This window comes from Canis aureus, chromosome 6 (genome assembly GCF_053574225.1).
Source record: "Canis aureus isolate CA01 chromosome 6, VMU_Caureus_v.1.0, whole genome shotgun sequence".
Classification (NCBI taxonomy): Eukaryota; Metazoa; Chordata; class Mammalia; order Carnivora; family Canidae; genus Canis; species Canis aureus.
This window is the reverse complement of record NC_135616.1, coordinates 32,408,777-32,433,592: the sequence shown is the minus strand read 5'-3', so window position 1 is coordinate 32,433,592 and position 24,816 is coordinate 32,408,777. Positions and strand designations below refer to the sequence as shown.

At 37.5% G+C, this 24,816-nt stretch overlaps 1 protein-coding gene across 2 annotated transcripts in view; it reads right to left on the bottom strand.

The window, feature by feature from the left end:
• Positions 1 to 11,234: 11,234 nt before the first annotated feature.
• The window catches only part of PIK3C3 (phosphatidylinositol 3-kinase catalytic subunit type 3), a 136,981-nt gene continuing 123,399 nt past the window's right edge, over positions 11,235 to 24,816 (bottom strand). For both annotated transcript variants that reach the window (XM_077900602.1, XM_077900599.1), the window contains 2 exons: positions 21,311 to 21,436; positions 11,235 to 12,018 (listed from right to left, as the gene is read on the bottom strand). In XM_077900602.1, the coding sequence (XP_077756728.1) occupies positions 12,004 to 12,018; positions 21,311 to 21,436 (141 nt within the window). In that variant the 3' untranslated portion in view covers positions 11,235 to 12,003. The remainder of the gene's footprint in view (positions 12,019 to 21,310; positions 21,437 to 24,816) is intronic.

The following is a 24,816-nucleotide window of genomic DNA, read 5'->3' as shown; positions in this document are numbered from 1 at the left end:
CTATAGTTAACAATACTGAATACTTGAAAGTTGCTAAGAGAGTAGATGTTACAAGTTCTCAACACACACATACAAACCTGTGATTGTGCAAGGTGATGAATATGTTAAGAAACCTTATTGTAGTATTCATTTCTCAATATAATCTCTCCCATCGAGCCTCCTACTTTCCTCTTAGATTGCTCTCACCTAATAACTTTTCCTATTGCATTATATAGCTGAAAATTCAAATGAAAACTCTCTCATATGTATTAACCTTCTTGTATCTCCCCAGCCCCGGCCACTGCCTCCTGCCCCCTACGGTGAGAAAATCGTTTTCTCTGCCATCTAAAACCAATTTCTCCACTTGCCTGTGGGATGACGTCCCTCTTCACTTTCCCGGGAACTTTACTCTTTCATTTACAGCCTCCTTTTCGCTATCAGCTTTCCTTCCTTGGATTCATCACCATCTTCTTATGGCTCTATTAATCTAGTTCTGTGTGTTTTTCTGAGAAAAATCAGCCCTTTGCCCAATATCCTCTTCCATCTGCCCCCTCACCTACCTGCTCCATCAATACTCCAAAAGAATTGTCTACAATTTTTGCTTTTGGTCCTTCAACTGCCATTCACTCTGCAACCCACTCCAGTGGGCTCTGTCTATGCTGCCCCATACAAACTGATAGTCTTATCAACCTGCCTTCAAGGGAATGATGGTCTAATAGGAGATAAACACAGTGCTTCTTTACCAAGTATGGTGGCCATTTCCTCATATTCAACTTGGTAGCCTCAGTAATATTTCCGTCCACCGCTGCTTTGTTGCTAAGACACTCTTCTAATTGGCCTGTGTCACCCCATACATGTATTTCTCTTCTTCTTGGGCCATTCCATCTCAGCCTCCTTGGCCTCCTCCCCTCTCCAATCTCTGAACATGGAAGTTCCCCACCAGTCAGTCTGTGTACTTTCTATTATCTTTTTTCCCCCAACACTTTCTCCCTAGGTAATTTCAACAACTTTTATACCTGTTTTATTGAAATATAACTCACATACCACAATACAGAGTTGTACAATCATGACCACTACCTAACTTTGAAGTATTTTCATCATTCACAAAAGAAATCCCATACCAGCTGGCACTCACTCCCCATTCCCTCCTCCTCCCATCCCTGGGCAACCAGTAATCTGTTTTCTGTTTCTAGATTTGCCTCCTCTGAATATTTCATAGAAATGGAACCATACATACAGTATGTGGTTTTGTGGCTGGCTTCTTTCATCTAGCATGTTCTCAAGGTTTATCCCTGTTGTAGCATGTATCAGAATGTCATTCTTTTTTATGGAGAGATAATTCCCACTGAACTATATACCTCAATGATTTATCCATTCATCAGTTCGTGGGTATTTGAATTGTTTTCACTTTTGGGCTGTCATCCATAATACTGTTATGAACATTTGTGTACAATTTCTGTGTGGACGTATGTTTTCATTTATCTTGGATATATCTAGGAATAGAATTGCTAGGTCATACGGTAACTCTGTGCAACATTTTGAGGAACTGCTAAACTTTTCCAAAGCTGCCTGAACTATTTTACAATCTTACCACCAATGTATGAGGGCTCCAGTCTTTCTACATCCTCATCTACAATTGTTATTGTCTATATGTATTCTTATAGCTATCCTAGCAGCTTTGAAGTGGCATCTCCTCAATGACTAATAATGTTGACCATCTTTTCATGTGCTCATTGGCCATTTTCCTATATTCTTTGGGGGAAATGTCTCTTCAGATCCTTTCCCATTTTTCAATTATTTGCCTTTTTATTGCTCAATTGTTAAGTGTTCTTTGTATTTATTTACACTTTAGATATAAGGCAATCATCAAATATATGATCTGCAAATATTTTCTACCATTAAGTGGATTACATTTTCATTTTTCAGTGGAATATTTATAAGCACAAAAGTTTTTCATTTTTATTTAGTCCAATTTATTTTTTCTTTTGTTGTTTATGGTTTTGGTGTCATAGCTAAAAAGCCATTGCCTAACTCATGGTTACAAAGATCTCCTCCTACATTTTTTTTCTAAGCATTTTAAATAGGTTTAGCTTAGCATTAAGATCTATGATCCATTTTGAGTTAATTTTTGTGTATAATGTAAGGGACAGCTACAACTTCATTGTTTTGCATAGGCTATCTAATTGTCACAGCAGCATCTATTGAAAAGACTATTCTCCTCAGCCCCCATCACCAATTGGATTTTCTTGTCAAAAATCAATTGACCATAAATTAATGATTAATCTCTGTATCTTCAATTATATTCCATTGATCCCTATGTCTATCATTATGCCAATACCATATTGTCTTGATTAGTATAACTTTGTGGTAAGTTTTGAAACCAGGAAGCTTGATTCTTCTAATTTGTTCTTTTTCAAGATTGTTCTGGGCATTTTTGGTCACTTGCACTTCATTAATTCTTATCCTCTAATTACCTCTTACTAACAGAAAGCTCATGAGATTAAATCTCCCAAATCCTTTTCCGCAGCTGTGACTCCTATTGAAACTTGCCTTTAATTGGCAGTCCTAGTTTACTATCTCATAGCTATCTCAAAGTGTCCAAACTAAACTGAAAATTCATCCTCATAACTCCCCCCAAAATCCTATTTCTTCTTCTGTCTCTTATGCTTAATCATGGCAACTGTTCCCACTCCATTGCTCATGCCAGAAACCTGGAGCCAGTCTTTATCCCCAGCCCCTCTTCCCTCCCAGGAACACTATCATTAAGTCCCATCCATTCTTCCTACAAATCAAACTTCAAATTCATTCACTTGTCTCTATATTCACTTTCAAAACCTTAATCCAAACCACAATAATTATCTCCTAGATGACTAATTGCTCTCCCTGATTTTACCCTAAAGGTCCATTTTTTTTTATACCAGAAACAAAGTAATAATTTAATAACTTAAAGCAGATCATTTTGGTCCCCTTCTTAAAAGTGTTAACTTATGGTCTTTACACTTAAAATGAAATCTCAAATCTTCTCCATGGCTTATAATGTACTGAAGGATTTGATTTCACTTGCTTCTCCTGCCCTATCTTTTGAGGTTCTAGACATACCAGCTTTCAGGTTCTTGCACAAAGCAACCTTTTCTCCTGGTTTGAAGTCTTTGCACATGCTGTTCCTTCTGACTATAATGTCCCTCCTGCCCTGTTAATGTCATACTCTTCTATGCATAGCTCCTTTGATCCACCTTTTCTTGGCTTAAGCATCATCTCAGAGAACTCTTCTTTGGTGACTATATCTAAATTAGGCCTCTCTCCTGTATCCTCTTTCACTGCACACAGTGGGTTTTTTCCAAATATGTATTCAATTTTATAGTTATTAATTTAATTAATAAATTAAAATAAGTTATATGCTTGCTTATTGTCTGTCTCTAAGATCCATGCAGGTAGGAACTATGTTCTGTTCAGTGGCCGATCTTCAGTGCTAGGTATACAATAAATACTGGTTAAATCATCACTTAAATATCTCTTTTTTAGCCATTTTGGAAAAATTAATAATAGAGAATAGTTTCATAATGCTTAGTATAGACCAGGCACTGCACACAACCTTTACATAGAATAATTTTATTAACTCTCACATTTAAATCTCACAACTTTATGAGGAAATTCCATTCTATTATTTTAGAGCAAGAGAGGGGTACAAGGAGGAGAAGGGAGAGAATCTTAAGCAGGCTCCACGCTCAGCCTGAAGCCTGATGTGGGGCTTGATCTCACAGACCAAGTCAGATCATGACCTGAGCTGAAGTCAAGAGTTGGATGCTTAACCAACTAAGCCACCCAAGCACCCAACGGTAATTCTATCTCTTTTTTTGTTTGTTTGTTTTTTGTTTTATTTTGTTTTTTAGAAAAGGCAAGAGTGGCACAGAGAAGATAAGCAACTTCCTCAATGTCACCCAAGAAGATAAAAGCAACCCTGGAATTAGAATCCAGGCACTCCGGCTCTAGCACCTATGTTCATAACCACCATGCTATACTCAAGAAGGCATGAGTCTTCTGGAAAAGGAGGGAGTGGGCTTTTGGTTTGACTTAGGGAAGGAAGTGAGTTAACATCTTCCCCCTGACTGCAGACTTTGGGAGACAGGATAGAACTACCTGCATGACAATCTCAAAAGACTGTGAGGTAGAAGAAAAACACCTTGTGGCAACTCTGAAATTCTAGGTTCTAGGACTCAGGGAGTATTATGGGATGGAAATAGGTGCCTCCCAAGAGCCCCACGATGACAGGGAAGTAGCAAGCACTTCAGAGTAAAATAGGCCTGAGGAAATCTAAAGTATAGGCTGGTGATCTAGGATCACTGCACAACACAGGACAGGTGGCTGAAACTGTAAGCTTTTTCAGGCAAAGTTGTTGGTCTTAGTGAAAAGCAATTAAGCCCAGGAGTATGTGAAATTAAGAGTTGCAGGTGAATCGAAACCACAATTAAGTACTACCTCACACCTGCTGGATGGCTTTTATCAAAAAGACACAAGATAACAAATGTTGGTGAGCATGTGGGAAAAGGGGAACCATGGAATGGGAAGGTAAATTGGTACAGCCATTATGGAAAGTATGACAGTTCCTCAAACACTTAAAAATTGAACTACCATATGATCCAATAATCCCATTTCTGGGTATTTATCCAAAGGAACTGAAATGAATATCTTGAAGGGATATCTGCACATCCATGTTCGTGCAGCCAAGATATAGACAAGATCTGGACACACATTATTCACAACAGCCCAGGTAGGGAAACAACCTAAGTGTCTGACAACTGATGAATAGATAAAGAAAACATGCTGTGTGTGTGTGTGTGTATATATATATATATATATATATATACACACAATGGAACACTATTCAGCCTTAAAAGGAAGGAAATAGGGATCCCTGGGTGGCGCAGCGGTTTGGCGCCTGCCTTTGGCCCACGGCACGATCCTGGAGACCCGGGATCGAATCCCACGTCGGGCTCCCAGTGCATGGAGCCTGCTTCTCCCTCTGCCTGTGTCTCTGCTCCCCCCCACCCCGTCTCTCTCTCTCTGTGTGACTATCATAAATAAATAAAAAAAAAAAAGGAAGGAAATATGGTCATTTACAACAACATGGATCCACCTGGAGGGTATTATGCTAAGATAAGTCAAATGAAGGAGTAATATTATATAATATCATTTTTTGGTGGAATGTATAAAAAGGGGGGGGGATTGATAAAAATGGGTTAGAATGGTGATTGCCAGAGGCTTGGGTGTGGGGCATTTGGGAAGATAGTGCTTAAGGGTATAAACTGATAACTGTTAGACAAGTTAAGTTGGGAAGGGAGAGAAAATCTTCACCTTAAGTGAGAAAAGAGTTACAGTAGTCCCCAAATACCAATTTGGATTTCTCCTCTCATTACTTAAGAAGCATAGATTTACAGGGGTGCCTGGGTGGCTCAGTCTGTGAAGCCTCTGACTCCTGGTTGGCTCAGGTCCTGATCTCAAGGTGGTGAGATGGAGCGCCCCCACCAGGCTGTACTCTCAGCGGGGAGTCTGCTTGAGATTCTCTCCCTCTCCCTCTGCCCCTCCTCTCTCTCTCTCTCTTTCTCACTCTCAATAAATAAATAAATCTTAAAAAAAAAAAAAAAAAGGAAAAAGCAATTTGCAGAACTGGGGCTACCACTACCACGCTCGTTGTATATAAAAGTACTAAAGGGGTTACCTTTTTGAATGGAGCGCGGGGCGCAAAGAGAGGTCATCCTCCTCCCTGGGCCCAAGGAGGTGGTGCTTCCTTGCTCCAGGCCCCCACGGAACTGCCCGGACGTTCGCAGGTGTCCAAACTTCTGCTCCGATTCTCCAGTCTCCAGCATTTTCTGAATTGCAGACTCCAGCTCTCAAAGAGTGTATAGACTTAGGTGAAGCACCATGGTGTCTTTCGGGGTCTAAGTCTTCATAGCAAACGGAATTTGTCGCGGTGCGTGGGGCTGGGCCAATGTGCAGGGACGTGGCGACCGTCCTCAACCGCCCCCCTCGGCGGGGCCTCCCTTAGCAGCCTCCACGCTGGAAAAGCTGGAAGCGCATCGCGCGGGTTTCCGTGACTGTGACTCGGAAAGAGGTGGCGTGGCCAGGCTCGCGCACGCTCGGGCCCCGCAGGCGCAGCGGGGGTGAAGGGAGACCCAGGCGAGGCGGCCAGGGGCGGCGGGGGCGCAGGTGCGCAGGTGCACAGGTGCACAGGTGCGCAGGCCACCAGGCCTCCGGGGCCTGCCTGCGTCCCCCGCCCCATCTGCATCTGCCTTCCTGGGAGCCCGCGAGCCTGCGTCTCCTTGCCTCAGACCTTGAGCTGCTTCGGATCTCTTTTCCTGCCACCGGCTTTCCTGAGATATAACGTACAGAACAACATGGTTGTGCAGCCATCACCGAAATCGGGTTGGAAGTTTCTATTGCACGGCCTCTGCCTCAGGGTCCCCGGGTCTGCACCCCCAGGGCCTGGAAACCTCTGATCTGCTTTCTGCCTCTGAAGATTTGCTGTTCCTGGAAATGGGAAACTCATGCCATGTGGTGTTTTGTGGCTGGTTTCTTTCATTTAACGTAACACTTCGGAGGGTCGTCAGGATTGTTGCAGCGTTAAGTGGAGTCTTTGTTGCTTAATAGTATATTCTCTTGTATGATTGTATCACATTCTGTTTAGACATTCACCAGCTGAGGGCATTTGAATGGTTGCACTTTGGGGGTCATGATAGTCATGCTAGGAACATGGTACGAGTCTTTGGGTGCACATGTTCTCAATTCTCCTGTAGGTATCTAAGGGGGATTGCAGTTTTGTAAGCTAAATTTATGTCCAGGTTTTTTTTTTTTTTTAAATGCCAAATACAGATTTCTTTGTATTAGGCTTAAAAGAGATTGTTAGATCAAGAATCCAACTTAATGAAATTAAAGTTAGGGATGGAAGTTCTAATTATTATCCTGAGAATCAACTGAGAATTATTTTACCCACTTTTGAAACACTGAGCTAGATCTAGACAGACACTCTACTAACCACTCAGTATTCAGTACAGTTAACTAAACATGACTTTTCTTTGATGACTGGTAATCTCAGAAGGGATCATGATTATGAGCGTAAGTCATTGTTCAGTGCTGTGTAAAAAGAATGAAGCTGAAGGTGTAGAGGCATTATGAGAGATTTTTTTTTTTTAGTTGACTTTTTACTAAATTCCTGAAACCAATTTGGTTTACTGTTTTTCTTCTAAAAGAGAAAAAAATATATATGAGCAGTACCTAGTTATATAGCACAGAAGGTAAACTTTGATGCTCATAGATTTATTGTTGATGGCCCAAGGAAGTTGAGGTTTGGGAAATGGGGGTTGTACAAAGCTGTATGGAAATGAAAGACTTGGGTGGAAGGAATGACTTAGGTCTGAGTCTCTTGTGGTGACTAACATAAACAGACATAAAGGGCATAATAATAAGACTACGCCTTATTATTGGTTTCAAGGCAGATCATGGTGGTAATGATCTAAAGCTGAGAACTGAACATACAGCTAAACTTAAGTTAAATTCTATGGCTTATTCACTTATGGATTACTCTATTTTGAGCTTATTTATATCCATATCCCCCTGTTCAGACTCCAGAGCTTTAGAATGGTGATACTGGAATGCTAAATTAACTTCTATTTTAGAAAAATCAGATACTTTATTTGGGGAGTTATCTGCTAAAATCAGACCAGGAAAGAACCAAGACTCCTTGGAGAAACGGCTGACTCCAGGGCTGAGGCAGAGAAAGTCGATGATGAGCTTGGAACATCTTGTACAAAAAGTAAAAAGGGGCTCAAAGAATACTAGGGTATGTCAGCGGACACAGGCACCAGCTTGAAGACAAGTCAGTTCTGGGGTAACTTTACCATCAAAATAAATGATAATAGGATGTAGTGTATAATAAAGTAAAAATCCATATTAATATAAGCAAATGAAAAATTATTTGGCTTCCACCATAGTAATAATTGATTCAGGCAAGAATCCTCAATCCATGCTAAAATTGGGGTGTAAAAGTGTGGTAAAGAATAGGATATTTACACAGTTTCAAAGTGTCTCCTCATAAAACTTATGAATTACTTAGTGTAAGTATCAAATATGAATTAACTTCAGAATGGAGAAAGCTGGAAACCAGCTTATTCAAGTAATAAAAGTTAACCACCACCAGGAATAAGACATCTTGTGCCTGCTGGGAAGATGCCTTGAGAACACCACAGCATTATTTAAGTATTCTTACAAAAAATGAATCAACCTTGAGGAAACTTAATACAAACCAAAAGTATCTAACTGCTTTGTACTTTTAAAAATGTCAAGGTCAAAAATGACAGGAGAGGGTGGAGGACTAACTTCAGGTGGAAGATTGCCTTCTGAGGCAGTTCAGCTTCTCTAAGTGCTCACCCAGGTGGGACATGCACTACCCTCTGAGGTTACTCATTCTTTTTTTTTTTTTTTTTTTAACTATGACTTTAGAGTCCTTTAGTTTTTAGCTAATGTCCTTTTTTCTTTTCCAGGATCCCATCCAGGTAGTATGTATTCTGTATGGTTAATAGATCAAGTTATTCATTTTGGTATTCCAGTATATTTTCTGTATTTAATTATAGATACTCCATGTTGTTTCTGCAATTTTTTTAAAATCCTTCTAAGTCTCAATCTGATTTTTTTTTTTTAATAACAACATTAGGTCTATGTGCAAAGATACAAAGTACATGATAGCAGGTTAACAGTTACATGGATAAGATTTATTTTAACCTGTATGTTTTTACTGAATGATTTATGTCAACGCAAATATGAATATGTGGTATGATGATACAACTCCAATTCTTACAGATCTGAAGTTTAATTTGCTTTCATAGGGATTTTTAATTTACTTTATTGATTACTGCCCAAACCTTTGGTAATCCTGCTCATGAGAATCAACAAATCAATAAATGCATGAACAAATAAATGCAATTTTGTTTTGGGGGGGAATCCAAGTTTAATGGACCACATACACACACATGCACATCCTAGAGGACAGGACTATCACGACTGGCTTAGTGAGAAATGATGGCCAGGAAAATCTGATGGCCAAGACTGTGGTCACTGGATCTGAATAGTTCAACTTCAGATCCCAACTCTGCTCTCACTTGCAACCTAACTTTGGGTAGATGGTTCAAATGCCTTAAAATTCTGGAAAATGAGGACACAATTTTACCTCTTAGGACCATTATACAGAATAATGAGATAAAGCATATGAAGTAATTAGCAGGGTCCTAATATATAACAGTAAGCCCTTATAAGTAACGGAGACTGCTGTTATGATAATACATACCCAACTGAGAACTCTATAATACATAGAGCTGGGGATTATCTAACCCTAGTGTATAGAGATTAGCAAAAATCTGGTTGTATTAACACTTTATTTAGGAATATGAATCACACTCTACTTCTTTCCTCACTTTGGCAGCCCTACTCTCAGTGGCTGCCATCAAACATTTTCTCTCCCTCATTCAGAAATCTCACTCTAATACTTGCAGTACATGATCATTGTACCTGCACTTTTTAATGAAGCACTGTGTCCTCACAAACACATTTCTCAAATTCAGAACAAACACTGATAGAATATGAAAGGCAATGGCAATAAAGAAACATACAAATCACACTGCAAAGAAAGATCTCTGAACAACGAAAACAATGGAGTTTGGGGGACAGAGGAGCAAAGAGGTTGCTCTGAGCAATAGAAATTGAGAATGATAAATCAGTTTTCTTTCTCATGTAGGCTCACCACCTACCGCCAAAACACTCTCAGCAAAACCATGGCTACTGTCTATCTTTGAAGATGCTCTTTCCTCACCCAGCACCCATATTTCTTCTTAGAAAGCTTTGTCTCCCTTATAATTCTTACCAAGTTTCCACTGGATGCAAGGTTATTCATGATTAACTCAACGGTTGTCAATGTTGGCCCTTAGAGAATTTCATATTAGACCAAGATAATTCATAGAGACCTACTATAAACATACTACTATCTATGCAAAGTGTAGTGTTCATAAAGATGAGTAAGATGACAGTTTTTACCTTACACTTAGTTCAAATGGGTCAACAGATTAAGGCCTGAGAGTCAAATCTGGCCAAGCCCATTTGCTTACTGGTCTCTGGCTGCTTTTGTTCCTCGAACAGTAGAGTTGTCATTGTTGTGATGAAGATATATGTTTTCCAAAAGTTTACATATTCACTATCTTGTCCCTTTACAGAAGAATCTTGCCAAACCTCTGAAATGGGAGCTGAGGTATAACAAAACTGCCCACCTTTACTAAATGTCAATTAAAAAACTATAAATAAAGAATTATAAGAGGGGCACCTGGGTGGCACAGTCAGTTGGGCATTGGTTTTGGCTTAGGTTGTGATCTCAGAGTACTAAAATCGAGCCCCACTTCAGGTTCCATGCTCAGCACAGAGTCTACTTGGGACTCTCTCTCCCTCTGAAAGCTACCTGCTCACACGCATGAGTGCGCTCTTTCTCTCTCAAATAAAAATAAAGAAATCTTTAAAAAATAATTATAAGAGTTCAGAAGGATCATTTCAAGAAAATTTTTTGAAGTCAATAGAAATGGGACTCAAAGAATGAGAATGCAAACAAGTTCAGAACTTCTTGGTAACAGAAAGTAGTATCAACATGTCAAGTACAGAAAAAGCAAGACAGAGGACTGAGCTTCCAGCTCATTTGGGCATCAACTCTCTTATGATTTGCACAAGTCCTTTCATCTTTTCTGGTTTTCAAACAACATGTATGTTTTACACAAACCACACTCCATGTGCGTCTGGGTCATCTCCAAATTAACTGCTTGCTATCCGGCGGATAACACCACTCTACAGGGGCAAACTCACAGATACAAGGATAGGGTGACAAACACTGTAATTAATGGCATTCTCTGAAACTGTGCCACAAATGTAACCTTCTAATCCTTTCTGTCATTTGATATTTAAAATTTATTCAGGACCAAAAGAATGTGATACTGTTTTTCTTCCAAAACAATGGCACATGACAGTGTAACACGTTAATTTGTAAAGATTATTATTGTGTTGCTCTTCTATTTTCGTATGTGCCCTTTTCCCAAAGTTCCATGAAGCAAAAAAGCTAGATGGATGGGCAGGACTTTGTCTTAAAAGACAAAAATTATTTTGCTTAAATCAGAAAGGATGTATTACATTAACAGATCTGGTAGAGATATTTCAAAAACATTTTGAAAAGTAAGTTTGCATCAAAAATGTATTTATTGCAGAAAGACAATTTATGCTTACATGTATATGTAAAAATATCTGGGGCTAACACTAAAAGCTGCTGTTATTCTGATCTTTCGGCCAGTAATTCAGATTGGTACATTTGCATATCCTGCTTTATTGACTACAAGCTAGGAGAACTGTGGACTAACCACAGTTTTCAAATAAGGTATTCTTTAAAAGTGAGAAAAAATGACTGTGTTATTGAAGACAATTACTGAACTGTAAAAGAATGAGTCACAATTTGAAAAACTTTAAGTATTTATAGCTTAGGCAAAAACAAACATGATTGGGGGAAGAAAGAGAGAGGAGGGGAGGGAGAGACAAAACAAAAAAGCCTTCTTGACTGAGACAATCCAAATTCATAACTACTATACTGATGTGAAGAGATGATAAAAAAATAAAAGGACATTTCAAACTCGACTAAAATGTTTTACTTTTCCAACATAAAATTCTTCCAAAACTCTGATAATATGTACATGATCCTGGAATAAATTTTTCACTTCTTAGTTTATTAACAATGTATACATTTGAAAATAAATATTTACAATATTTCAAAACAAACCCTTCAAGACCGTATTTAAGCAATGACATCCAAAGAAAATGAATTCAGGCACCATGTAACATTTAGGATATATAGTATCTTGAAGGTTCTCTTGTTACTCTGAAGTCTTCCTTATACAGAGGTTGCTTCTAAAGTAGTTTTCTTACAAAGCCAAACATCCTGATGTGCCCAATCCAGTTTCATTTTCTCCAGTACTACAAAAATTAAAAATAAGCAGAAAGTAATTAACTTCAATTTCACAAGGAAATTTCAACAAACAACAGAGTCCACAGTTTTAAAACATGTTTAGTTGCTGACATGACATTTTGATAGTGAAAAGCTGTAGCTTCATCCAGAGTGTACCCACTTCATTCCAGAACTGGTCTGGAATCAAATCAAAGAAGTCCTGAAAGAACAAGGAAGCCCAGTCAAGAGTTGTGTGTGGGCCAACACATTCACAGTGTTTGATATTAAAATCTCAAGTAGAAATAAAAGAAACCAACACTTTTAGTACCTATTTTGTGCGAGGCACCATCACATTTATCTCAGGTATAGCTTATGAAGAGATCTGTGTCTGCACCTCTTCATCATCTCCCCAAATTAGCACTCAGTGAAACTGAGAGAATGCTACTCAGTACTTCTGAGAACTAGCTAATACGAAAATAATCTGCAACCGTTATTGGCTGTCTTTAAAAGATGTACAGATGCCACCTGTCACCACTTTCTCAGTACGGACAACTCTGATTGTTTGGGTGAACATACAAGGAGTCATCCATAACTCATGTGCCATCTTGTTCAACAAAATATATGCTGGCAATATCTTAAGAGGAAATAACAATGTTGTAGGTGGGTAAAATAATTTTGTTTCTGTGAAATTCACCTCATTATTATTCTGAGAAAAAAATATGAAGGGGGGAACCTCACTGACAAATATTTGTGGATGTGTGTGTACTTTCATGGATATGGGTAAAAATGTGGAAGATGCTCACTGATTTTAATCTGATACAATTTAAAGTGGCAATTCTAGGAAGAATATGGTAAGATTCAGGTTTAATACTTTTAAGAGGAATGTAATTTCTGATTTAAGCTGTTTAGGGGCCCTAGAGTGGCTCAGCGGTTGAGCGTCTGCCTTTGGCTGAGGTTGTGATCCCAGGGTTCTGGGATCGAGTCCTGTAGCAGGCTCCCTGCGGGGAGCCTGCTCCTCCCTCTGCCTATGTGTCTGCCTCGCTCTCTGTGTCTCATGGAGAAACAAGTAAAATCTTAAAAAAAAAAAAAAAAAAAGCTGTTTAAATATTTTCTAGAAGACAATATCAGAGAAAATAAAAATAAACTTCTCAAATGGTCTTCGGCACTTATATAAAATCACATAAATTTATTTGGTGCCTGCTCTGTGGATGGCTCAGGTTCTGTGGGAGTCCCCAAGTTACTCAAGATAAAAAAAAGCCTAAAGACAAAATGCTTATATACAGAGTCCCCATTCACACACACACACACACACACACACACACACACACAAACACACCCAAAAGATAGGCAATGGGTAGGGAACTCATTCCAGGCAAAGAGCAAAGGATGAGTAGGTAGGGGGGCTTGTGGGGGAAATACTGGGTTGGAGACATTGCCATGGGGGTAAATCAGCAGATCTACACAGAAGGCTCTTTCTGAAGGTTGGTTGAAGATGATTAAAGTTGAAAGTGTGGATTAGAAAGAAACTGCGGAGGGTCCTCACAGACATGCGAGGAAGTCTAAATATCCTGGAAACGATGAAAACCCACACATGTGGATATATATGTCTGTATGTGTGGGAGAAACACTGCTACTGAACAGACAGACCATCTAAGTACTACAGAGCATCTCTGTCTGTGGGGAAATAAATCAGTAATACTACATAGCAGACTCAGTCCCAAAATGTTCAACTCCACATACAGTTGAGGAATTTATGTAAAACGGCTTGATGTAACAAAGGGGCAGGAAAACAAGAGTATGACAACTGACCTTCCAAAAAGCAGTTAATGAAGCAGAGAGAGAAACACTACTACGAATTACACTCAAGTGTTTGAAACCTTGCCCCGCAGAAGACAAGGAAAATAAATTTCTACAGATGGAAAAATAAACTGCAGGGCATTTTAGCTGAAAATTATGGGGCCTTCTGCTGACATTGCTATCAGTAATTACTCTTAAGACTTTAAAACTTTTGTAATGTCCCAAGTGCCTACATTATATTTTTAAACATCGTGGGTTCTAACAGCTGCTGGTGCAGCAGTGCTGACCGCAGAGCAACCTGAGAACACGTGGGGGTCAATACAATGCAAGACTGCTTTGTGGCCAATGTGCAAAACAAATGCTAGCCCACATTTATCATATTTATCTAGGATTAACTGTTCCCAATGACTCCCTTTTTTAAATCACACTCTATTGGCTGTTTGCACAGCTGATTATGTTTTCTTTTGAGGAGAAGATGAAACATTAAGGAGAGAAAAGTTAAAAGATCATTTACAAGAATTTTTTTTAAAACTCACTACTCACAACAAAATCCATTCATTTCTAATAAATTGAAGCTTAAATGTATATATCAAGAAAAACATGATTTAGAAAATACTGTCTACTTCTACAACCTAGGGTTTGGGTTTAAATCTGGCCTTTTGTTCTCTATTAGCCCTGAGACCATGACTTATTTAATCTCAGACTTGGTTTTCTCTTCTGTAAAACATGCCTGGTGATACACCCACTTCACAGGTGTGAGGATTAAATAAGGTGATGCCAAGAAAGCTCTTTATGTAATTTCTGGCACATCTAAGTGTTCAATAGGCTGTAATTATTACTATTACTATTCTTTCTTTGTTGTTGCCAATTTTTATTCCTCTTAGATCTGAGAATTCAGGTAAATTAGGAAGAGATCTGGGACATAAAATGATACAAAATAGTTTTGTATGATATACTGGTATTATGATACTTATTTAAGCCACTGGCCTGGGAATCATCTAAATCTTTAGAAAATTATTTACTAAAAAAGAAAAAAAAAAGCTTGGTTTTTGAGAAAAAATTCTCTTTGGCTAAAGAACTGAATATTTTTTTGTTTTGTTCAATTAAATATTTTACATTGCTGTTCTTTACTCCTAATGGTAAAATAAGGACCATAAAAAATAAACTCAGAAATAAGGCTCTATTCTCTTCTCCTAGTGCATTTTTTGCATCTATGTGCTCTCAAAGTAGATCAGAGCAGAGAAGTCACAGTGCAAACATCCCATGCTGGGTTTAGGTGCTAGGGTCAGCACATAATGGTAAAACAGGAACATAAATAAAATTACTTGAGAAAGTCCTCAGAAGGCAACATATTACATATAACCATCTCTCCAAAATCTCAGGACAGGGGTTTTTCCCTTAATACCTAGGCAAAAAAACTTGGTTTTTCTTAGCAGCAGACGGGGCAAATGGATGGCCTGCGCCTAGAAGCCCTGCTGTACAAAAAACCCAAGAACCTTCAATACTGGAATCACATTCAGCATGGCATGACGTCATATCATGGAAGACACTGGGATCTGAAGCATCCCTGAAGGAGCTCCTCTCACATTTATTAGGACACAGACTGTTCAGGAAAAGTATCAGAATAACCATATTGTTTTTCTTTCATTGTTTTTTTTTTTTTTTTCTTTCTTAAATCACCACAAGTATATATAGTTGAGTTCTCTTCAGTTAAAGGCATATAATATACAGCCACACATTCATGTGCCCTTCTGTTTGGACCTGTGCTTTTCCCCCTGCTTGAACACCACAGGGAATAATCAAAGATTCTTGCCAAATGTTAATAGTAATGTGTTCTCAGTATCTTGATCTGGAATGTAGGTAAACTTTCTGAATGCAATCTGTTCTGTTTTACTCCCAGTCAACAAAAAATACATCTCCAACCCTGGTTTATCTGCCAAGATTCAGTTAATTACATTAATACACATTAAGATGAATGGAAACCACACCTCACCCTCTAGCCTTCTATCATCAATCAGTGAGTGAAGAGACTGACAGAAGAAGAAAGCAGAAACAGCAAAGAAATGGGCTACTGTGTGAGAGATTACCATCCAAAGGCCTACTTTTCGAGCAGAGTGACCCAAACTAGGTGACCTCTACCCTTCTGTGCAGACAAGACTAGAAAGCCCTTTAAAGATCATTTCAGTGGAGACAAGAGTTCTGATGATGCAATTTCAAAAACAATGATCTAAATAAATGTTTTTCAGTGGAAAATTTGTATCACTAACAGGTGGGTGTTGCTAGGCAACAAATATTGCAGTGTTTAATCTCTACCCTTCCTAGGGAATGGTATGATGGAAGAAAATAAGCCTTTTCAGCATTGCAACATAATAGTTGTATGTGGCAATTCTGTAGTCTTCTTTTAGACCATAATTTCTTTTATGCTGAAATAACTATAATTTTTGTTAACATGTATCAATCAGTTTACCTCCAGTTTTAGAAAACTGTTTTACAATCCAGTGATTAATAAGAATGCACTAAAACTGGCCTAAATCAATTAGCAGTATATATCCTTATAATAAATGCTATGAGTGACCAAAAAAACAGATGTAGGTCATCTGGAATTGCACCTGCATGTCATTTCTTCAAGTAACACTACTTAGAAAATATACAGCATTTAGAAGTGTGAGTTTCAAAGAGAAAATAAACTCCAGAGATTAGTTAAGAAATAGCTACGCTTCAGGGTACCTGGATGGCTCAGTGGTTAATGACTCAACTCTTGATTTTTGCTCAGGTCATGATTTCAAGGCCCTGGAATCGAGCCCTGCGTTGGGCTCTATGCTTAGCATGGAATCGACGTGTCCCTCTCCCTCTGCCCCTCCCCCTATGCTTGCTTGCTCACTATCTCTAAAATAAAATAATAAAATCTTAAAAGAAATAGCTATTTTCTGTAATTTTGTAATTTGAAAAGACTTATGAGCAGTTAGAACCTTATTTATTATCTCTTGTATGCTTTAATGCCCAAACAAATGCCAATGAAATTGGTTACTTAGGTAATTCTTTGATACTGTCTTAGCTGCACAAGAATATAGGCTCAGGTGATGAGTATAGTCAGAGGTGACATGTTTAAGGAAACCTAAGATAGCATGAGCATTTTCAAGTTCATTTCTTAGGATGTAGAATATGGGATATTCTAAAAAAAAAAAAAAAAAAGGAATATGGGATATTCTGGTAAAGACCTGATTTTGATTAGCTAGGTAACAACTTTTTATGTGGCTCAGCCCTTTCTTTTTTTTTTTTATTTTTTATTTTTATTTATTTATTTTTTTTGGCTCAGCCCTTTCATCTATAAAAGGGGAGAATGTTAAAACTCACTTTTGTGGTTATAGTAAAGATTATATAATGTTAAAAAATAGTGAAGCACTGTATGAAATACAAAGTTCAAGTAAGTAATATTATTGTTGTCCCAAACACTTACCTCTCATTATAAAGTGGGAATGCTGAGATACCTAAAAAATTTTGTCTACATAGATATTCATGCTGTACTAAGCCATCCTAGACTTTTACCTGTCTAGGATGACACTGGTGATCTTTACATTGCTGGGATCATCCTGATATTTACTGTTAATTCATATTCATGTTGCTATGGCCTTGCTTTTAGATAATAATACTATTCTGTTATCAAGTATCTACCTTAGTCCAAGAGAGTTTGTAAAACAAAGGCCAAAGTAACTTAAAATAACTAGGATTTTTACATCTTATCTTCCATTTTACTAAAGAACTAAGAAACAGAAACCTAAGACCTAATATTTCTTTCCAAGAAATATAATCCTATCAGTTCATGCTTATAAAATTATCTTTCTCTATATCTAAATTAAGAGAACACCCACCTCTACTACCAATTTATTGGCCATATTCATATTTTCTCTCTGAATAGAAAAAGTATGTGCATTAACTCTTGATTTTGAACAACTTTTGTAATTTAACCATTGGTGTGTTGAGGGTTTCTTTTAGTCTTTGCAATAGTCAATATAAACTTTATATATGGAAAGCAATTAACCTTTATGTATCTCTAACAATAGATTTAATTTATATTAGTTTTTATCTCAATAGCAATCACTTTACAGATGTGGAAACCGAGTCCCCAGAGACACTGGTAAACGAAGGTCCCTCTGTTACTACTTCCCCCAAATAATAGTGTGGTCCCTTCTTTATCTAGCCTTTTCTCTCCTCTATTTTTAATACAGAGAGAAAGAAAAATGGTGCTTCTAGGGTGCCTGGGTTGCTCGGTCGGTTAAGTGGTTGGTCTGACTTTGTTTCAGCTCAGATCATGGTCTCGAGGTCTTGAGATCAAGCCCCATGTTGGGCTCCCTGCTGAGGAGCAGGGATCTCAAGGAAGGAATCTGCTTGAGATTCTCCCTCTCCCTCTCCCTCCACCAGCCCCATGCACTCTCTCTCTCTGTAAAATAAATATATAAAATCTTAAAAAAAAAAAAAAAAAAGAACCATAGTTCCTTCTATTCTTAGATTCAGTGAGCAATGCAAAAAGCATGTTATATAAACTGACTACACAATTTCAAACCAAAGTATACCACTAGTTCAGGGGCACCTGGGTGGCTCAGTCGGTTAAGCATCTGCCTTCAGCTCAGGTCATGATTTCAGGGTTCTGGGATCCAACCCCATGCTGGGTTCCTGGCTCAGTGGCGAGTGTGTTTCGCTTTCTCCCCACCCCACCCCACTCATGCTCTCTCTCTCTCTCACTCATTCTCTCTAGCAATAAAAACTTTAAAACTAAATAAATAAAGTATACCAAAGTTCATTTATACCACAAGTTCATTTACAAAACTTGAAGGCTCCAACTTTAAGTTAGACTGTATTAGATGAGTGGCAGTTAAGTCTTGAAAGATGCCAAATTCAATCCCTCTCTTGCAGAGTATACACTGTCTCCTGTCCCTGAGAAGCAGGGCTGGCTGGCTGACTTGCTCTAAGAGGCCTGCTGCTTTGGCTTTCGCATTCCTTTGGGGCAGCCACTGCCATGTAGGAGAACAGCAGCCCTGACGAGAGAGCTGAACAAAGCTGCATGAATGAACCCACCTGACATAACAGAAAACAAAACAGCCATGTGGCTGGGCTCTCGCTGAAATTCTGACTGGAAAACTGTAAGTAGTAGTAAATCATTGTTTTTTAAGCTAGTGAGTTCAGGGTTGTCATACAACTACAGATAATCTGAAATGAGGTGTAAGGCAGCAGCATTAATTTTAACTGTGGGGTTTCAGCTCTATTACATACGGTGAAAATAAAGGAGAAAAATAAGGAAATTCAAGTATGCAAGAAGGAAAACTCATGAAGGAGAAAAATTTGCAAAGTTGTAGATAAGAATAGAGCAGAATAGGGACGCCTGGGTGGCTCAGCGATTGAGCGTCTACCTTTGGCTCAGGGTGTGATCCTGGGTCTGGGTATCAAGTCCGACATTGGGCTCCCCAAGGGAAGCCTGCTTCTCCCTCTGCCTAGGTCTCTGCCTCTCTCGGTGTCTCGAATGAATGAATGAATGAATGAATGAATAAATAAATAAATAAATCTTTAAAAAAAAAAAGATAGAGCAGAATGAAATATAAATAACCAACTCGGATGGAAATGCAGACACAGAAGTTAAAAGTTTCTAACTTCAAGCATGTTACAACTATTTGAGATTTAAAATAGAAAAAAAAAGTGTATATACAAAAAAGGAGAGAGAAAAATAACTGGATTGTGAGGGCTATGCCAGAGAAAGTTTCAGTAACTCATGACATAGTGATAAGTAAGACACTGGCAAGAGAATGAGTTTCAAAAATACTGGATATGAGAGTTAAAAAATTGGGGTTCAAGTCTTGGTTCTGTCTCTTGTTAGTCACACTAAGTTAACTAAGTTATTGTCCCATTCTGGGCTTCTATCCCCTATTGCTCTAAAATGCCCTCTTATGCTTTATGTAGACTCAGATCTACCATTAGCTAGACAAATCACTTACATACCATCTGAAACACAGTTTTTTCTCTTGAGAAGTGACTGGTTAGGATTAATAACCTATGAGCAGAACTTGAGTTGGCCCTTCTAATAAAATAAGATTCAAATTCGTGTTCTTGGAGAAGAAACTCCTTTATGTTCCTTAGATATTTTTTAAGTAGATAAGGTAGTGTGCCTATAATAGGTGAGTAAGAGATAGAGCCCCACTACCTTCAAGATGTTTGTATTTTAGGAATTATAAGTACCCAAGTATCTGTAACAGAAAGCAAAATAGAAGTGCAACTCGTAATAAAGGTAGAAGTACTGTAAATATCCAGAGGAAAATCAATCAAAGTGGCATTAAGATTAGATCTTAGAGGACAGCTTGGATTTGGTAAGTTTACCAAAGATTCATTGTTAAGAAGATGGATGTTCTATGCTAAAAAAAAAATGGTAGCTGCAATGTAATCACAGTGACAGAAAGGTACAAAATATTCAGAGAAAGAGTATCAGGGAAACACCTTGGAAAGTAGCCTGGCATACAATATTCTGGAAGGCTGTGAGCTACCAAAGATTGGATTTCACTGTTAGGCAATGGGGAAATATTGTATACACTGAAATTAAAAAGAAAAAAAAAAGGACAAAATAAAACATTATTTTGTGAAAATATATCTGACTGGGATATTTAGAAGGATAAAAAATGCTTAGAGAAAAAAAATAAAAGAATTGTTAAAGGTTTTAACTATACAATGTATCGTAACGTAAAGAACAAAAAATGGATTAGTAGTCAGAAAATGATAGAAAAGGATAAAGAAATGTTAAACTAAAAAGAATAAAGAAAAAATAGTTAAACAAGGCTTGGGGACAGTGGTACTGGGTGAAGGAGAAGGCAAAGCATACAGGCTTTGAGCTTGAGTGATTAGTAAAATTATTAATATGCAAAGTCAGGAAGGAGTGTGCAAGGAGAAGACTGTGAGTGTGTGGGAGGGAAAGAGGCCTAATTTTTCTGTTTGCTCACCATTTTCATAATCATCATTATGAAATTCATTATTAAACCAGATTTTAAACTGAGGTTTACCATCACAGGCTAGTGTGAAAAGGTTTCCCTCGGGTATTTGCATGCAAGATTCTACTAACAGTAAGTCTACAGATAGACCTTTTCAGTGTGTGGTATGCACCGTTTTTATCAGCTTCTAAACTCTTTCTTAGCACTTCACTATTTGTCAAAACCCAACAAGTATTCAAGTCTCACATGCCAACGGCCCGCATTAGACCCAATATTGTTCTCAAGAAAGATTTATCATCACCACTGACTACAAAGGACAAATATACCTATGTTGATACTCCACAATTTAGTTAACAACTAAGAAAATTTAAGTGGCATATTTTAGAATGAATAATATATGCAACATATTTGCATCAGCTGGCTGATAAAATGGCAAAAAACTCGACAAAGAAAACAGCAGAAAAGACATCATTAGCAGGAGAAAAGCGTGACTCTCTGAGGACTCCAGGGTAGTATGCAGAGAGGCTGAGATAAATTGCACTGCCTTTGGAGCACTTACCTGGGCAAACTTGTGAATCTGCTCTACCACTGCAGCAAAGAGAGCATGAACACTTTCGTCAATCAGACTCTGCATGTAATGCACCGCCTCTTCATCAGACAGGTCTAGTCGGAATTTATCCTGAACCTACAAGGTCACACAGTAGGTTAGTCTTTTGAATGAAAAATTAAAAAAAAAAAGAACTCACTTTGAAGAGACCGATCAAATTGATAGAGATGTTGTTACATTATGACCTATTTCTATGACAAAGAAGTGATTCATAACTTACAAGAAGTTTTGAATATTATTCTCTTGAATGAAGCTTATTGTTTTTGCTATATGTTCTTTATCACTCTTTTCTTGTTGGTTGTTAGGTGTTTTTTAAGAAAAAATAAACAGGGGCACCTGGGTGGCTCAGTGGTTTGAGTGTCTGCCTTTGGATCAGGTTATGTTCCTGGGGGTCCCAGGATCAAGTCCCACATCAGGCTCCTCAGAAACAGGAACCTGTTTCTGTCTCTGCCTCTCTCTGAGTGTCTCTCATGAATAAATAAATAAAATCTTTAAAAAAAAGAAAAAAGAAAAAAAGAAATAAACATGATTCTGTTAGATATTGCAAATATAAAAAATTAAAACATAAATTGTTCCTTTTAACTCAAAAGTGCACTTTGGTTTTTTTGCCTTTCTTTTTTTCTAAAGTTTTATTTATTTAAGTAATCTCCATACTCCACATGGGACTTGAACCCAGGACCCTGAGATCAAGAGTCACTCGCTCTTCTGACTGACCCAGCCAGCCACCCCTATTTTTCTGCATTTCGAAGCTAGAACTACTATATAAAATTTATTTTAAAATGTGGCATATTTATTAATAATCTCCTTCACTTTATCCCTATTTATTATTATTAAATGGATATGCCAAGTTGAGATTATAATAATATTCTCCCACATTGTCTCAATGCCTGTAAAGAACAGGAACCATGCCAATAACTGGCAAAATTACATCTTTCAAAATGTCTCCTTTCCTATAGTGATTCCTCATACTTCTGCAAAGAACTACTTCAATTGGTCTGTAATTTTCAGAGGGGAATTTTTCTTTACTTCATATTTAAAGTTACAGTTGATTCCCAATAACAATAAGGTTTAGAAAAATTAGTAGAGATATTCATGAGAATGGTTCCTAAAAACTAAAAGCCAATATTATTGAATGACTACTCTGTGCAAAACACTTTATATGCAGTATTTCACCTGACTCTGAGATTAGCACTGAGGTAAACAGTATCTCTACCTCTACATATAGACACTGAGGCAAAGAGAATTTATGAAGCCAATCAACCCAGAGATCCTTAACTCATGCTTCCAGACAATCTCATGCCACTGCACACAACCTTTATAACTCTACTCCTTTCTCCCCTTGTAAGTGACCCAAATATACTTCTGGGGAAGCAGGCAAGAAAATGTTTCCAATTAAATAAAAAAGTGGTCACATTTAGTATTTCCTTTTAAGCATAGAAAACCAAGAAGGAAGAGTACAACAAGCCATGGCCCTGGATCCGCACTAATCTCTTCACTAGATTGGAGGTATACCCAATGATCCAACAGCTCTGCAGCTTCAGGATGGGGAGGTATAAGAGAGGAGGATATAAAAAGTGAAGGACAGTTCTGTGGAGAGACATCTGAAGGAATATCTTGAATGAACTAGCTCTCTCATTTCTGAATCCCAATTAATGGCAGATCTGTTCCTTGAGTTTAATCCTTTATTTTCTCTGACTTAAAAAGATGTCTGACAGGTTTGGAACTATTTTTAAGGACATCAAAAAACTATAGGGCAGGAGAATAAAAACTTTAGCTAAATTTATCAAAACTTACATGCTTGTATAAGTGTTGAAACACAAAATATATGTATTTGGCATATAAAGTAAATGTTATTTAACAACTATGAAAAAAAAAATCATCCTTAACTGCATATAAATGGCTGATCTGGCATCATATATACTGAGCAGGCTACTTGTTATTGTTCTGTAGGTCCTCAAGCTTCTAATCCTTTTTCTACAAGCTGCATTCTCTCTGCTCTTCAGGTTATAGATGTAAGCTCTAATCACGTGTGCGTGCGTGCACACACACACATTCTCTAATATTCCAATTAGTTCTAAATATTAAGTTTTGTCTTTAATCACATTTCGATGTACACTCTTCTTGCATCCACATTCTCAGGTGTGTAGAACTATTCCCCACACAAAACCCTGTAACACATTTCTAGACTAAACTATACTGTCTTCCTTAAGGAGCACAGTGACTTCATTTATACCTTATCTTTACCCTTTTCTTTCAAAGCTCAAAATACATCATTACAAGACTAATTAATATTCATTAATAAGGAAGACTTCTACTTAAAATAATTTAGTGTTTAGCATCTCTGAAATAAGAGTAACTTTTATTAAAATAATAAAAGCAGACATTCCCTATTAAATATTTTTAATCTAAATTATTAGAGCTTAAAAAAAGTTTTTCCTTGTACTCATTTCCTAAGAATTTAATCACAGAAGTGATTACAACAAAGGAAAATTTTTCACTCATCAGAGTGAAAGGAAGAGTTTTAATGTAAACAGTATTTCCTTGCTGAGTTCATTTGATTATCTGAGCTGCATTAGAATAAAAAAAAAATTCCCTTACTTGAATAAAAACCAAAATTTAAAATAAAGAGTAATTAAAAAGTAAAGTGATAAAAACTGAGCCCTCATCCAAATAACTGCTAAAAGAGAATCAATGCTATAATTGTTTGTAATAAGACACAGGATTACTAGAGAAAAATAAAACCTACATTACCAAAATTCAATTCAATCAGAGTGGATGTTATGGCTTGTATGTTTTAATAAACCCTATAGGCACCAAAGGTAATTTAATTATACAGGTCATTTGAAATAGATCTTCAGACAATTTGTAGCTTCTTATAATATATAGATACATATATTTCATTTTCTTAAAGATTTATTTATTTTTAGAAAGAGAGAGAGCAAGCATGGGGAGGGGCACAGGGAAAGACTCTTAAGTAGCCTCCCCACTGAGTGCCGAGCCTGTCATGGGCTCGATCTCAAGACCCTGAGATCATGACCTGAACTGAAATCAAGAGTCAGATGCTCAACTGACTGAAGCACACAGGCTTCAGCACACACACACATACACACACACACACACACATTTGTATACTAAAAGACAATGCCACTAAGGTAGCTGTAACAAACGGGCACTGTCCTTAAACAATAAAATCAGTGATTTTCTAAAAAAGAAACAGAAACAGAACAAAATATCTAGTAAGAGCAAGAATGACATAATTAGCAGAAGAAACTGGAAGACTCAGTTTAACAAATACCATTAAGAGAACTTTTATAATTAACTTCTGAACAGGAGTGAAATCAGGAAAAAGTGCCTATATGACCAGAGGTAAACAGATTGAAAGTACACAAGTTCTGAATATATCATTACAAAAAAAAAAAAAAAAAAAAAAGAAGAAGAAGAGAAAAGAAAAGAAAAAA